We start from the raw sequence: 13,756 nt of genomic DNA, 5'->3' as shown, positions 1-13,756 counted from the left end.
ATTTATGGTCTGTAGGTGTCATAACTCAAAATGAAAAAAAAAAATTGTCCTCACTTTAATCTGCCCAGTCTATTTCCCCCACAGACTGGCAGGTTTATGCAGCTTCCTTGCACTGTGGATGAAACACTCAGAAATCCTTCAGACCAAGGTTATGCAATGCTGATAGAAAGACTGGCGCGACTAGGCTTGTATACACTGGAATTTAGAAGGATGAGAAGGGATCTTATCGAAACGTATAAGATTATTAAGGGGTTGGACACGTTAGAGGCAGGAAACATGTTCCCAATGTTGGGGGAGTCCAGAACCAGGGGCCACAGTTTAAGAATAAGGGGTAGGCCATTTAGAACAGAGATGAGGAAAAACTTTTTCAGTCAGAGAGTTGTGAATCTGTGGAATTCTCTGCCTCAGAAGGCAGTGGAGGCCAATTCTCTGAATGCATTCAAGAGAGAGCTAGATAGAGCTCTTAAGGATAGCGGAGTCAGGGGGTATGGGGAGAAGGCAGGAATGGGGTACTGATTGAGAATGATCAGCCATGATCACATTGAATGGCGGTGCTGGTTCAAGGGGCCGAATGGCCTCCTCCTGCACCTATTGTCTATTGTCTATTGTCTATATCTTTTTAATTTTTATTCCTGCCTTTGCTTTTGTCATTTCTTTCATCTTCTTGTTTCGGTTAGAGTAGAGAAAGTCTCAGAGTGATACCGTGTGGTAACAGGCCCTTCGGCCCAACTTGCCCATGCCGCCCAGCATATCCCATCTACACTAGTCCCACCTGCCTGCATTTGGCCCGTATCCTTCCAAACCTGTTCCATCCATGTACCTGTCTAATTGTTTCTTAAACGTTGCATTAGTCCCTGTCTCAAATAGCTCCTCCAGCAGCTCGTTCCATACACCCACCGCCCTTTGTGTGAAAAAGTCACCCCTCAGAATCCTAATAGTTGATTTGCTTCATCTGCCTTCTCCTAAACCTGAACCAAATCATCCCTGCTTTCACCTCCCCCCCAGCAACCAAGAAGTTGAGTTTAGTTTAGTTTAGTTGAGTTTAGTTTATTGTCACGTGTACCGAGGTACAGTGAAATGCTTTTTGTTGCGTGCTAGCCAGCAGGCGGAAAGACAATGCATGATTACAATCGAGCCATTTACAGTGTACAGTTACAGGATAAATGGAACTAACGTGAATAAAACTAACTTGGCATCATGTTCGGCACAATCACTGTGGGTTGAAAGGCCTGTTCCTGTGCATGTTTTGTGGCATGTTGCTATAGATAGGGTTGCCAACTGTTCCGTATTAGCCGGGACATCCCGTATATTGGGCTAAATTGGTTTGTCCCGTATGGGACCGTCCTTGCCATGTATTAAGCCCGTGGGGTGCTGTAAGCCCGGGTGCTGTAGGCCCGGACACTGTAGGCCCGGACACTGTAGTAGGCCTGAACAGTGTTGGCCTGGAGGCCTGGGCGCTGCCTAACGGAGGTTGCATAGCAACCCGCCTCCCGGCCCGGCCGGCCGCCATTGGTAGAGTGGGAGCACGTGACCGCTGGCTGGGTGAGGTCACGTGGGATGCAGGGCGGTGATGTCACCTTTTGTCCCGTATTTGGGAGTGAGAGAGTTGGCAACCCCTAGCGATGGATGGGAGTATTGTTGGAGGACCAAAACGTGTCCTCAAAGATCCGACCACCCATTGTCCAATATGTGTGAACAAATCATACCTCCACCATCTTCTTTCCACGTTACAGGAGGTATAGACTTCACTTTACTTTAGAGATACAGCGGAGAAACAAGATCTTCCCTCACTGAGTCTGCACTAACCTGTGATCCCCACACACTAGAACTATACAACACACTCTCGGGACAATTTACAATTTTTACCGAAGCAAATTAACCTACAACCTGCACAACTTTGGAGTGTGGGAGGAAACCGGAGCACCCAGAGAAAACCCACGCAGTCACAGGGAGAACGTACAAACCCTGTACAGACAGAACCTGTAGTCGGGATTGAACCTGGGTCTCTGGCGCTGTAAGGCAGCAACTCTACCGCTGCGCCACCGTGCTGCTCTTACCAAATCTATCTGTATTGGACGGATTCAAATTCACCTCCAACCTGACCTTCAAACACAAAACTCTTAGTAATACGCTATCTACAAAAATACGAAACACAACCATGTGAATTTTCCATATCTGCTCTTTCGAAATGGATCTGGATTTATTTTAAATGTAACAGGCATTAGAATGTCACTGCAGTAAGCTGCTGTGCAAATATTTGCAGAGTGTAAATTGCAGGCCTAGGTATCAAGTGCTGTATCCCAGGGGGAATTTCTAGATATATTGCTGGACTCAGAGACGTACACCTGTTAAAGAGAACAATAATGACAAGGAAGATATCAGGATCCATCTTGATATCACTGCCCTGCCAGGTCAGTCTCAGCTGGTTTGGCTGCACAGTGGTTATGTTGCTGGACCAGTAACCGTGAGGCCTGGCTTAGGGTCCGAGTTCAAATCTTACCATGGCACATGGGTGGCAGGGGTGGCGCAGCGGTAGAGTTGCTGCCTTACAGCACCAAGGACTTGTGTTCGATCCTGACTACGGCCGCTGTCTGTACGGAGTTTTACGTTCTCCCTGTGACCACGTGGGTTTTCTCCGGGTGCCTTGCTTTCCCCCAACACTCCAAAGACGCACAAGTTTGTAGGTTCATTGGCTTCTGTAGACCATCCCTACATACTACAGCGAGTATATAGAGAACTAGTGTATGGGTGATTGATGGTCGGTGGGGATTCGGTGGGCCGAAGGGCCTGTTTCCATGCTGTATGTCTAAACTAAACTAAACTAAACAAGCAGCTGAGGAATTTTAATTAATTTGACTAAAATCGAATTGTCTGAAATCTAATCTAATCAGAGAAAGATAGTCCCAGCCTCATTTTGTAGAAACAGGCCCTTCAGCTCATCTGAGCCATGCTGATTATCAAGTGACCATACACATGAATCCCATTTTATTCACTCTATCAACTTCCTTTTACCATCAGAATAAAAGGACGTTCCTTTAGAAAGGAGATGAGGAAGAATTTCTTTAGCCAGAGGGTGGCGAAACTGTGGAATTCATTGCCACAGACGCCAGTGGAGACCAAGTCATTGGGTACTTTGTAAAGCAGTGATTGACAAGTTCTTGATTAGTAAGGGCAAAAAAGGTTACGGGGAGAAGGCAGGAGAGTGGGGTTGAGAGGCAGAGATAGATCAGCCATGATTGAATGGCGGAGCAGATTCGATGGGCTGAATGGCCTAATTCTGTTCCTAGAACTTATGAATGTATGAATTAAAGAAGGGCCATCTTGATTGCCGCTGTGAAATCTTAATTCTAAAGAGTATACTTCTGGACTCTCTGGTGATTCCCTGGAGCGCAGGAGGATGAGGGGTGATCTTATGGGGGTGTATAAAATCATGAGAGGAATAGATCGGGTAGATGCACAGAGTCTCTTGCCCAGAGCTGGTGAATCAAGGACCAGAGGACATAAGTTTAAGGTGACGGGGAAATGATTTAATAGGAATTTCAGGGGTAACTTTTTCACACAAAGGGTGGTGGGTGTATGGAACAAGCTGCCAGAGGAGGTAGTTGAGGCTGGGACTATCCCAACGTTTAACAGTTAGACAGGTACATGGATAGGACGGGTTTGGAGGGATACAGGCCAAACGCGGGCAGGGGAGCTAATGTAGCTGGTTCATGTTGGCCGGTGTGGGCAAGTTGGGCTGAAGGGCCTGTTTCCACGCTGTATCACTCTGTGACTCTAATTGAAGTCTTTCTGCATCTTGTGTCTTCCATTAGCTGAACTCCTTTTCCTTTGCTGGGGCTGTTATCTCTGCTACACGGTGCGATCGATTCCCTCCACCTACCACGAGCCTCGTTTCATGGGCCTGGCCATCCACAATGAGGTCCTCATGTCTGCCGCCTTCTACAGCCTCAGGTAGGGTCATGCCCAGACCGCGGCATCCTGCAACGTCACCCAATCCCCCTGCTCCCTTTCAAACTGGTGCCAGCTGGGACTTAGTGAATAGTACCGGGTTTACAATTGTAAAAACTTAAAACTTTAAATCGTGAAAAATGAAGAATCTGACAATGTCCACTTTAAAAGTACCCAAATGGCTTGGCCTCCACAGCCGTCTGTGGCAAAGAATTCCACAGATTCACCACCCTCTGACTGAAGAAATTCCTCCTCATCTCCTTTTTACTCCGATCCCCCATCTGTCTCAAGGTGCTCCTATATCCCATAATCCATCACGAGGTCTTCACAGATCCCACTATCTGTCATAATGTCCTCCCAGACACACCACCCAACTTGTCTAATAAGATTTAAAATGAATAAGAAATGTTTTTGAGGAGATTGTGCCATCTCCCTACCTGGACTCTCTTCATTGCTCACAGATAAGGTCAAACCCAAGTAAAAATATCTCCAAAGACCTTCCCTCGATTAATCACTGTCCTCCCACCACCTTTTCTCCTCTGTTTTTCTGCTTTCTACTACACAACCGGCAACAGCTGGGCTATCTCGTGCAGGTTTTGCTCGCGTGGGTACCTCACCTTTCTAACAGCGAGGCTTACACTGCCCATATGAAGATGAGCCGCATTGCGGTCACTGTTATTGTTGTCTTTCTTCACTCACTCACTCACTCACTCACTCACTCACACATCTTGGGTTCCCAACTTCCTCACTCCCAAATACGGGGCAAGGTGACATCACCGCCCCACGCTCCACGTGACCTCACCCAGCCAGCGGCCACGTGCTCCCGGCCCGGGCGGCCGCCATTGGTGAAGCGGGAGCACGTGGCCACTGGCTGGGTGAGGTCACGTGGGGCGCGGGGCGGTGACGTCACCCTTTGTCCCACATTTGGGAGTGACGAAGTTGGCAACCCTAATAATACGGGACAAGGGAGGTCCCATAGGGGACAAAAACCCAATTTAGCCCACAATATGGGATGTCCCGGCTAATACGGGACAGTTGGCAACCCTGCACACATCCCTCATCACTTCTTCTGAAGACACGGGCAGCTGCAGATGCTGGAATCTGCAGCAACAAACAATCTGCCGGAGAAAACCCAGCAAGTCAAGCAGCGTCGGAGGAGAGAAAGGAAAGGAAAAGGTCGACGTTTCAGCACAAGAAACCCGCATCCGAACAAAAGATAATAGAGCAGAGCAAGATAGACCACTCGACCTTAAAAACCGTAGTACGTCACGGCGCCATTTTAGTAGGCAGAAACTTGCAGAAACATTTAAAAAGAAAAATAACAAAAATCTGTGAGTTGATAGATGGGATATATTCTGCATTTTAATGGTGTCATCACACATACTGTTCCCCCACAACACTGATTACACCGCGAGAGGCAGAGTGAACGGCGGGTTTTGCCTACTAAAATGGCGGACGTTACGCTCCTTTGCGTACTACACTTCAGTACAGGCGATTTCAACGGAGTGGTCCATCTTGTTCCTCTAGTATCTTTGATCAGAACACAGTGGTATCGACAAGTTCCAACCCTGAAATATCATATCATATCATATCATATATATACAGCCGGAAACAGGCCTTTTCGGCCCTCCAAGTCCGTGCCGCCCAGCGATCCCCGTACACTAACACTATCCTACACACACTAGGGACAATTTTTACATTTGCCCAGCCAATTAACCTACATACCTGTACGTCTTTGGAGTGTGGGAGGAAACCGAAGATCTCGGAGAAAACCCACGCAGGTCACGGGGAGAACGTACAAACTCCGTACAGTGCAGCACCCGTAGTCAGGATCGAACCTGAGTCTCCGGCGCTGCATTCGCTGTAAAGCAGCAACTCTACCGCTGCGCCACCGTGCCGCCCGTGCAGGAAGGAACTGCAGATGCTGGTTTACACCAAAGATAGACACAAAGTGCTGGAATAACTCAGGGAGCGTCTTTGGAGAGAAGGAATGAGTGACGTTTCGGGTCGAGACCCTTCTTCAGACTGAGAGTCAGGGGAGAGGGAAGCGGGAGATATGACAAGATGCAGTCAGCCATTCCTTCTCCCCACAGATGCTGCTTGACTCGCTGAGTTCATCCAGCAGTTTGTTGCTCATTTCCTCTCCACTCTCCATCTCTCAACCCTCTCTCCCCATCCCATCATACACCCTCCTCGTATCTCTCAGTAAAGATCATGTACAAGTTTTACAATAGCACTCAACCTGTGAAGAAAGCCAAGCTACCTCAAATGGAAGAGAGACACAGAACGTTGGAGTCAGTCAGCGGGTCGGGCAGCAGCCTTCGAGAAAAAAGATAGGTGACATTTTGGGTCGGAACAATTGTTCACACCTGAAAGGCCACCCTTCCTTTTTCTCCAGAGATGCTGCCCGCACCGCTGAGTTACTCCAGCATTCTGTGTCTATCTTCGGTGTAAACCAGCATCTGCACATTGGGCCAAAGGGCCTGTTTCCACGCTGCGTGACTCTGTGACTCTGTGACACGTCTCCCTCCAGGTTCACCATGGCGACCACCCTCCACCCGGACTGGATGCTCTTGCTCTTCTTCATCCACACTCACCTGACTGTCACGCTCACACTGATACTGCTCCTCGTCCCCAAGGTAATTACCGCTGTCTTCTTTTTTCTTAAAACAAAGACATACGGATAAACTTGGGTTACATAGAAACATGGAAACTTGGAAAATAGGTGCAGGTGGAGGCCATTTGGCCCTTTGAGCCAGCACCGCCATTCGTTGCGATCATGGCTGATCATCCACAATCAGTAACCCGTGCCTGCTTTCTCCCCATATCCCTTGATTCCGCTAGCCCCTAGAGCTCTATCTAACTCTCTTTTAAATTCATCCAGTGAATTGGCCTCCACTGCCTTCTGTGGCAGGGAGTTCCACAAATTCACAACTCTCGGGTTGAAAAAGCTTTTCTCAGTTTCGATGTAATGTGACGATGTGATTGAGTGGCGCAGGTTGTCCACTTGCCTGTTGGTCGAACGCAGGGGAAATTGAGATCCTCCCGTAAGTGGACACTGATTTGTTTCCCTCCATGAGTTCCCATGCCCTGACAACGAAAATTAACCTCAATTTCACCCATTGGTCTGTGAATTCCGGCAAGCTGCAGCAACAAGCAAGGCAGTATTCATACGTTCACAAGTTCAAAAGTCAATGGAGCGGAATCAGGCCATTCGGCCCATCGTGTCCACTCCACGAGTTATGGCCAATTATGGCCGATCTATCTTTCCCTTGCAATCCCATTCTCCTGCCGTCTCCTCACAATCCTTGACACCCGTACCGATCAAATACTAGCCCAAGGAACTGCAGATACTGGAATCTTGCACGGAAGCACAGAATCTCAGCAGGTTCAGGCAGCATCTGTGGAGGGAAAGGATAGGCGACATTTTGAGTTGGGAGCCTCCTTCAGAACTCTCTCCAACGGGAGTTGTGTGAGACCCTCTGTTCCACCAGAAGAAGGACACTGACCCAATATGCCACGGGTTCATTCCTTCCACAAAGCAAGGAGGTACATGTAACCAGCTGCTGGAGGAGGTTGTTGAGGCACGTACAATAACAACATTTAAAAGAGATTTGGACAGGTACATGGATAGGAAAGGTTTAGAGGGATATGGACCAAGCGCAGGCAGGTGAGACTAGTGTAGATGGAGCACCTTGGTCAGCGTGGGCAAGCTGAGCTGAAGGACATGTTTCCATGCTGGTTGTCTCCATAACCCTATGAGAAGTTACCTGACTCACTGCGTTCCTCTCACACTTTGTGTTTTGTTCATGATCCTAGTAGAGTCATAGAGTCATAGAATGACACAGCGTGGAAACAGGCCCTTTGGCCCAACCTGCCCACACCGGCCAACATGTCCCAGCTATACTAGTCCCACCTGCCTGCGTTTGGTCCATATCCCTCCAAACCTGTCCTATCCATGCACCTGTCCAACTGTTTCTTAAACATTGGGATAGTCCCTCTCTCAACTACCACCTCTGGCAGCTCATTCCATGCACCCACCACCCTTTGTGTGAAAAAGTTACCCCTCAGATTCCTATTAAATCTTTTCCTCTTCACCTTGAACCTATGTCCTCTGGTCCTCGATTCCCCTACTCTGGGCAAGAGATTCTGTGATCTATTCCTGAGATCCCGATCTATTCCTCTCATTATTTTATACACTTTTAATATAGTTTTTCTATTAAAGTTTATTATACAGGTAATTAACTTTATATTACCAAGTGGTCTAGGGTCTGGGGGAACTTCAGACTTTTCTCTGAGTGAATATAATATACAAACGTAAACAGTATCAGTGCAGTAAGATCTACTCAGCAAAGGCGCTCTACGTGTGAGGGATGTGTGAGGGGTTTGTTGGTGTCTCTGTGAGACTGCTGCCCGGATCCATGGCCGTCAATCTCTGTCCGCAGTTCCTCCACATGGGAGCGCCACTGCGGGAGGACCTTGTGGCTGAGGTGTACGAGGATGAGCTAGACATGCGATGTTCTGGCTCCTACCTCAACAGCAGCATCACATCTGCCTGGAGCGAGCACAGCCTGGACCCAGAGGATATCAAGGTGAGCAGAGGGAAGCCTAGACACTGGATGGTTCAACCATGTAGAGTATCGAAGATACCCTTCTTCAGGCTGGTGTCAGGGGAGGGGGCGGGACTCCAACTTTTTGTGTCTATTTTTGGTTTAAACCAGCATCAGCAGTTCCTTCCTACACAAGTAAAGTATCTTGGTTGGCTTGGCAGGGGTTGGGGATTCAAGCATTGAAACAGACCCTTCGGCCCACCCAGTCCATGCTGACCATCGATCACCCATTCACACTGGTTCTATGTTATCCCACTTTCACATCCACTCCCTTCACAATAGGGGCAATTTACAGAGTAACAATACTGTATATATATATATATATATATATATATATATATATCGTCCCTCTACAAGTTGCCCTTAGTGTGTCGGAAGTGGATGAGAAAGTGGGACAATATATAACTATATATATATATATATATATATTCATACACACATGCATACACATAAATATATACAGACAGCAGATATTTATTTCACAAAATGCTGGGAGTAACTCAGCAGGTCAGGCAGCATCTCAGGAGAGAAGGAATGGGTGACGTTTCGGGTCGAGACCAAGGGTCTCGCTGGGATCGCTGGTCTCGACCCGAAACGTCACCCATTCCTTCTCTCCTGAGATGCTGCCTGACCTGCTGAGTTACTCCCAGCATTTTGTGAAATAAATACCTTCGATTTGTACCAGCATCTGCAGTTATTTTCTTACAATATATACAGATAAATAAATGCAAACAAACGAATAAATAAACAATGTCAAAAATAATGCATGTAAGCCTATCTCGTTTGGAGGTTGTGGTGTTTGACAGCCTGAATGGTTGTAGGGAAGAGCTGTTCCTGAACCTGGACGTTGCAGTTTTCAGGCTCCGGTACCTTCTTCCCGATGGCAGTGGTGAGATGAGAACGTTGCCAGGGTGGTGGGGGTCTCTGATGATGCCGGCTGCCTCAATGATCTTCGGGGAGAGGCTAATATGAGACACTGCTTGGTTGCAGCGGTAGAGTTGCTGCCTCACAGCGCCGGAGACCCGGGTTCGATCCCGACTACGGCAGCTGTCTGTACGGAGTTTGTACGTTCTCCCCGTGACCTGCGTGGGTTTTCTCAGGCATCTTCGCTTTCCTCTCACACTCCAAAGACGTGCAGGTTTGTAGGTTAATTGGCTTGGTATAATTGTAAATTGTCCCTAGTGTGAGTGGGATAGTGTTAGTGTGCGGGGATCACTGGTGGGTGAGGACTCGGTGGGCCGAAGGGCCTGTTTCTCCAAACTAAACTAAAACTAAACTAAAGAGAGACACAAATAGCTGGAGTAACTCAGCAGGCCGGGCAGCATCTATGGAGAGATGGAATGGGTGACGTTTCGGGTGGAGACCCTTCCTCAGACTGATGCTTCCTTATCTCTCTCCCGCAGGATGAGCTGAAGAAACTTTACGCCCAACTAGAAATCCACAAAACCAAGAAGATGACCGCCAACAACCCGCACCTAGTGAAGAAACGCAGCTCCCGGCGCGGTCTCGGCCGCTCCATCATTAAACGCATCACGGATATACCGGACTCGGTCAGTCGGCAGTGCAGCCGTGTGGAGAGAGGGGGTTCGGTCGGGACCTCCAGCCACGCCGGCTCCTACAAGAAGAGGTTCCACGAGCCTTGCAGCGCCAGCATGAGGGTGAAAGACGAGTCCATCAAGCGCCGCATCTTCTCCATCAGGAAGTCCCACAGCACCCACGACCACACGAGAGCCCACCGCGATGGCCACTCTGGCCGGGGGGACACCCCTAGTCGGGACCACTCGCTCCTGGACTCCCTGATGAGGAAGAAACTGGCGAAGAAAGGCTCGCAGAGGTCGGACACCGAGTCAGTGGACGCCGCGCCGCTGGTGTGCAAGTCCGCCAGCGCCCACAACCTGAGTACAGAGAAGCCCCTGGTACCCGGGTACCCCGGCCCCCTGCCCCCTGGCTCCCTGCCCCCGACACCCGGGCACCCCGGCTCCCTGCCCCCGACACCCGGCTCCCTGCCCCCCGGCTCCCTGCCCCCCGGCCCCCTGCACAGGTCCCACAGCGTCCTGAACTGTGTCCGGGACAAGGCGCTGGGCGGCACCGGCAGCGGCGACGAGAGCGCACAGGACGTGCCAGAGAAAGGCCAGAGGAAGCCACCTACCAGCCTGCAGCTGCCCACTGTCAGCACCCAGCCGGACCAAGCCCCTTCCACCCCCTCCGTCCCAAAGAGACCCCCGGCAGCGGCAGAGGGGTCGCCGCGGCATCTGCAGCCCCCCGCCGCCGACAACAAGCCCCACAGACACGTCTCCACCTCCACCCTGAAGAGCGGGGGCGGCGTGGACCGGTCGCACTCCTCCAGCAAGCTGGACACCAGGAGACGGTCGGCGGACGTGGAGAGGAAGCACCACAGCTTCCGTCACACGGGGACGGGTGGTCTCCAGGGAGGGGTGGGGGCAATCCGTAGCAAAGCCCACCCGACCGCGGCCAGGCGGCCTGGACCCGATGTATCTCCTCCGGGCGGTGGCGAGTCTTCAAATACAGAAGCTTCCCGTCAAGAGGAGATGTCAACCACGGCCAATAAACCAGAGGCACCGACTGAGAAAACGGGGCAAGTGAAAACAGGAGAGAACAAGAGGAAAAAATACATGGCGCTCATCAAACAATCATCCAGCAACAGCGCGATCATTTGTCCATGGGACACCATGGATGAAGACTCAACGTCCATGGACATCAGTGTGGACAAGAAGGGGCGCTCTCTGTCGGTCTGCCTGGTGGCTCCAGAATCACTCCTTCAAAGCTCCTTCAAAACAAAGGCCGCAAACCTCTCGCTCAAACACCCCAAAGGGTTTGGCCAGTCTTTCAAACGCCTCGTGGCGCAGGGAAAGCTGAGGGGGAGCAGGCGGGAGAAGACCACCAAAGCCGGCGAGAAGGTCAAGGGTGGTCCTGAGGCAGTGGACGGGTCGACAGCAGTGGGGTCCTGCCCACCAGAGAGAGAGAACTGGAGCAAAGAGGAGAAGTCACGGCCGACAGGTGTATCTGGGGATGTTGCTTCAGACAGCTCTCCATTTGAAGCAGGGCATGGCGAGAGCAAGCGGGATAGGTACATGTCCCTCTTGAACCAAGGGTTGACAAACACGGCCATCGTTTGTCCATGGGACGGAGTTTTGAAAGACACATTGGCCACGAGCCTGGCAGAATATCAGAAGAAGGGGCGGTCTTTGTCAGTTGGGGCTTGGGCTCCAGGGCCATTGATACAAGGAACATTGAACGTAAAAGATCCAAACAGTTCATTACAGCAGAACAAACACTTGGCTCTGTCGCTCAAACTTCTCACGACACCGGGCACAGTGCAGAACAGAGAGAATAAAGATGGGCAGTCACAGCCCAGTGAGAAATCTAAAGTTTATTCACAAAATGCTGGAGTAACTCAGCAGGTCAGGCAGCATCTCGGGACTGAAGGAATGGGTGATGTTTCGGGTCGAGACCCTTCTTCAGACAAATCTAAAGTCGCTGACATCTGTCCCTGGGATGCAGAAGATGCTCAAAGTAAAGAGGCATCTTTACCCACTGATAAATCTAAAGTTGCTCGCAACAACCTCCGGGGCGCAGCTGGTCCGGAGAGCAGACAAGAGAAGAGATTGTCTGTCGACAGATCCAGACTGTCGGACGTTGGGCTTTCAGCAAACCCTGGAATCGTCTGTCCGTGGGACGTGGTGTTGAGGGAAGCGCAGGCCGTGTGTGCAGGCACAGACCACAAGAAGGGCCGGTCTTTGTCTGTTTGTGTTGGAGCTCCGGGGTCACCTCTACCAGGCACTTTGAACGCAGGAGATGCAAACGGCTTGCCGCAGCAAAATAAATGCTTTCCGCGGTCGCTGAAACTTCTCAGGACACCGAGCAGGGTGTGTAACAGAGAGAGCAAAGATGCAAAATCAAAGCCCATAGATAAATCTAAAGTTGAGGATATCTGTCCCTGGGATGCAGGAGATAACAGGGAAGACCATGCATCTTTACCCACTGAGAAATCTAACGTTGAGGATATCTGTCCCTGGGATTCAGGAGATACAAAGAGCAAGGATGCATTATCGCCCAGTGATACATCTAAAGCTGCCATTATCTGCCCCTGGGATTCAGGAGATACCAAGAGCAAGGATGCATTATCGCCCAGTGATACATCTAAAGTTGCAGCTATCCGTCCTTCGGATTCAGGAGATACAAAGAGCAAGGATGCATCATCACCCAGTGATAAATCTAAAGCTTCCATTATCTGTCCCTGGGATTCAGGAGATGCTGAGAACCACGACACGCCAATACCCGTGGACAAATCTAAAGCTGCATATACCTGTCCTTGGGATGCAGGTGATTCTGAGAGGATAGAGGAAGAATCACCGACCATTGATGGGTCCAAGTTTGAAGATATATGTCCGTGGGACAATGTTTCACAAGGGACATCAGAAATGAGAGCCATTGAAGATCAGAAGGGGCGGTCTCAGTCGGTTTGTGCGGGTGTCCCGGCGTCACTTGCACAGCGCACCTCGAAGGCAAGACGCGTAAGTGATTCACAATCTAAGTGGTTGGCGCTGTCACTGAAACTCAGAACCGCACCTGGAAAAACAAAAGACAGAGAGGACGAAGGAAAATCGTTGTTCACGGACAAAGCCAGCGTGGTGGAGATCTGTCCCTGGGAAACGGGGGACTTACAGCTCAAGGAAACATCTCCATCGACCGAGAAAGCTAACGTTGTGGACATCTGTCCCTGGGATGCAGAAGGTGCTCGGACTCACGAGGAGAAACCACAGCCCGTGGACAGATCCAATCTGTCAGACGTGTGTCCCTGGGAGGCAGAAACATTGACAACCGAGGAAAGCCGAACAGGCACAAAGGCCAAAGATGATGTGATCTCACTTTCCCCTCGGAGCGCGGAGGCGGTGACGATCATTCAAGGCGAACATAAAGGCGGCGGACAACCAATGGACCAAGCGAGCGTTGGTGATTCATCCAACACAGGCCCATGAGTTTGACCCGAGTTTGTTGAGATGCCGAAGTGAAACACAGACTGTGCGATGGATGGTTCAGTTGTATTGGATGGAAGTTTTCCCCAAGGCATTGGGAAAATTAAATCACTAACTGGAAGTTTTCAAGTGTAAATAGGCAGTGTGCAACACAATAAACAGCTTCTTCCCAAAAAAACGTGGACCTGTTATTCTTGTGGG

At 50.1% G+C, this 13,756-nt stretch overlaps 1 protein-coding gene across 1 annotated transcript in view; it reads left to right on the top strand.

Annotated features, from left to right (window-relative positions):
- The window catches only part of gpr179 (G protein-coupled receptor 179), a 54,408-nt gene extending 40,689 nt beyond the window's left edge, over nt 1-13,719 (top strand). Inside the window, exons 8-11 of the mRNA XM_078424493.1 lie at nt 3,813-3,951; nt 6,482-6,587; nt 8,394-8,540; nt 9,962-13,719. Of these exons, the coding sequence (XP_078280619.1) occupies nt 3,813-3,951; nt 6,482-6,587; nt 8,394-8,540; nt 9,962-13,558 (3,989 nt within the window). The 3' untranslated portion in view covers nt 13,559-13,719. The remainder of the gene's footprint in view (nt 1-3,812; nt 3,952-6,481; nt 6,588-8,393; nt 8,541-9,961) is intronic.
- Nucleotides 13,720-13,756: the final 37 nt, after the last annotated feature.

This window comes from Rhinoraja longicauda, chromosome 29 (genome assembly GCF_053455715.1).
Source record: "Rhinoraja longicauda isolate Sanriku21f chromosome 29, sRhiLon1.1, whole genome shotgun sequence".
Taxonomy (NCBI): Eukaryota; Metazoa; Chordata; class Chondrichthyes; order Rajiformes; family Arhynchobatidae; genus Rhinoraja; species Rhinoraja longicauda.
This window is presented reverse-complemented; position numbering and strand designations above follow the sequence as displayed.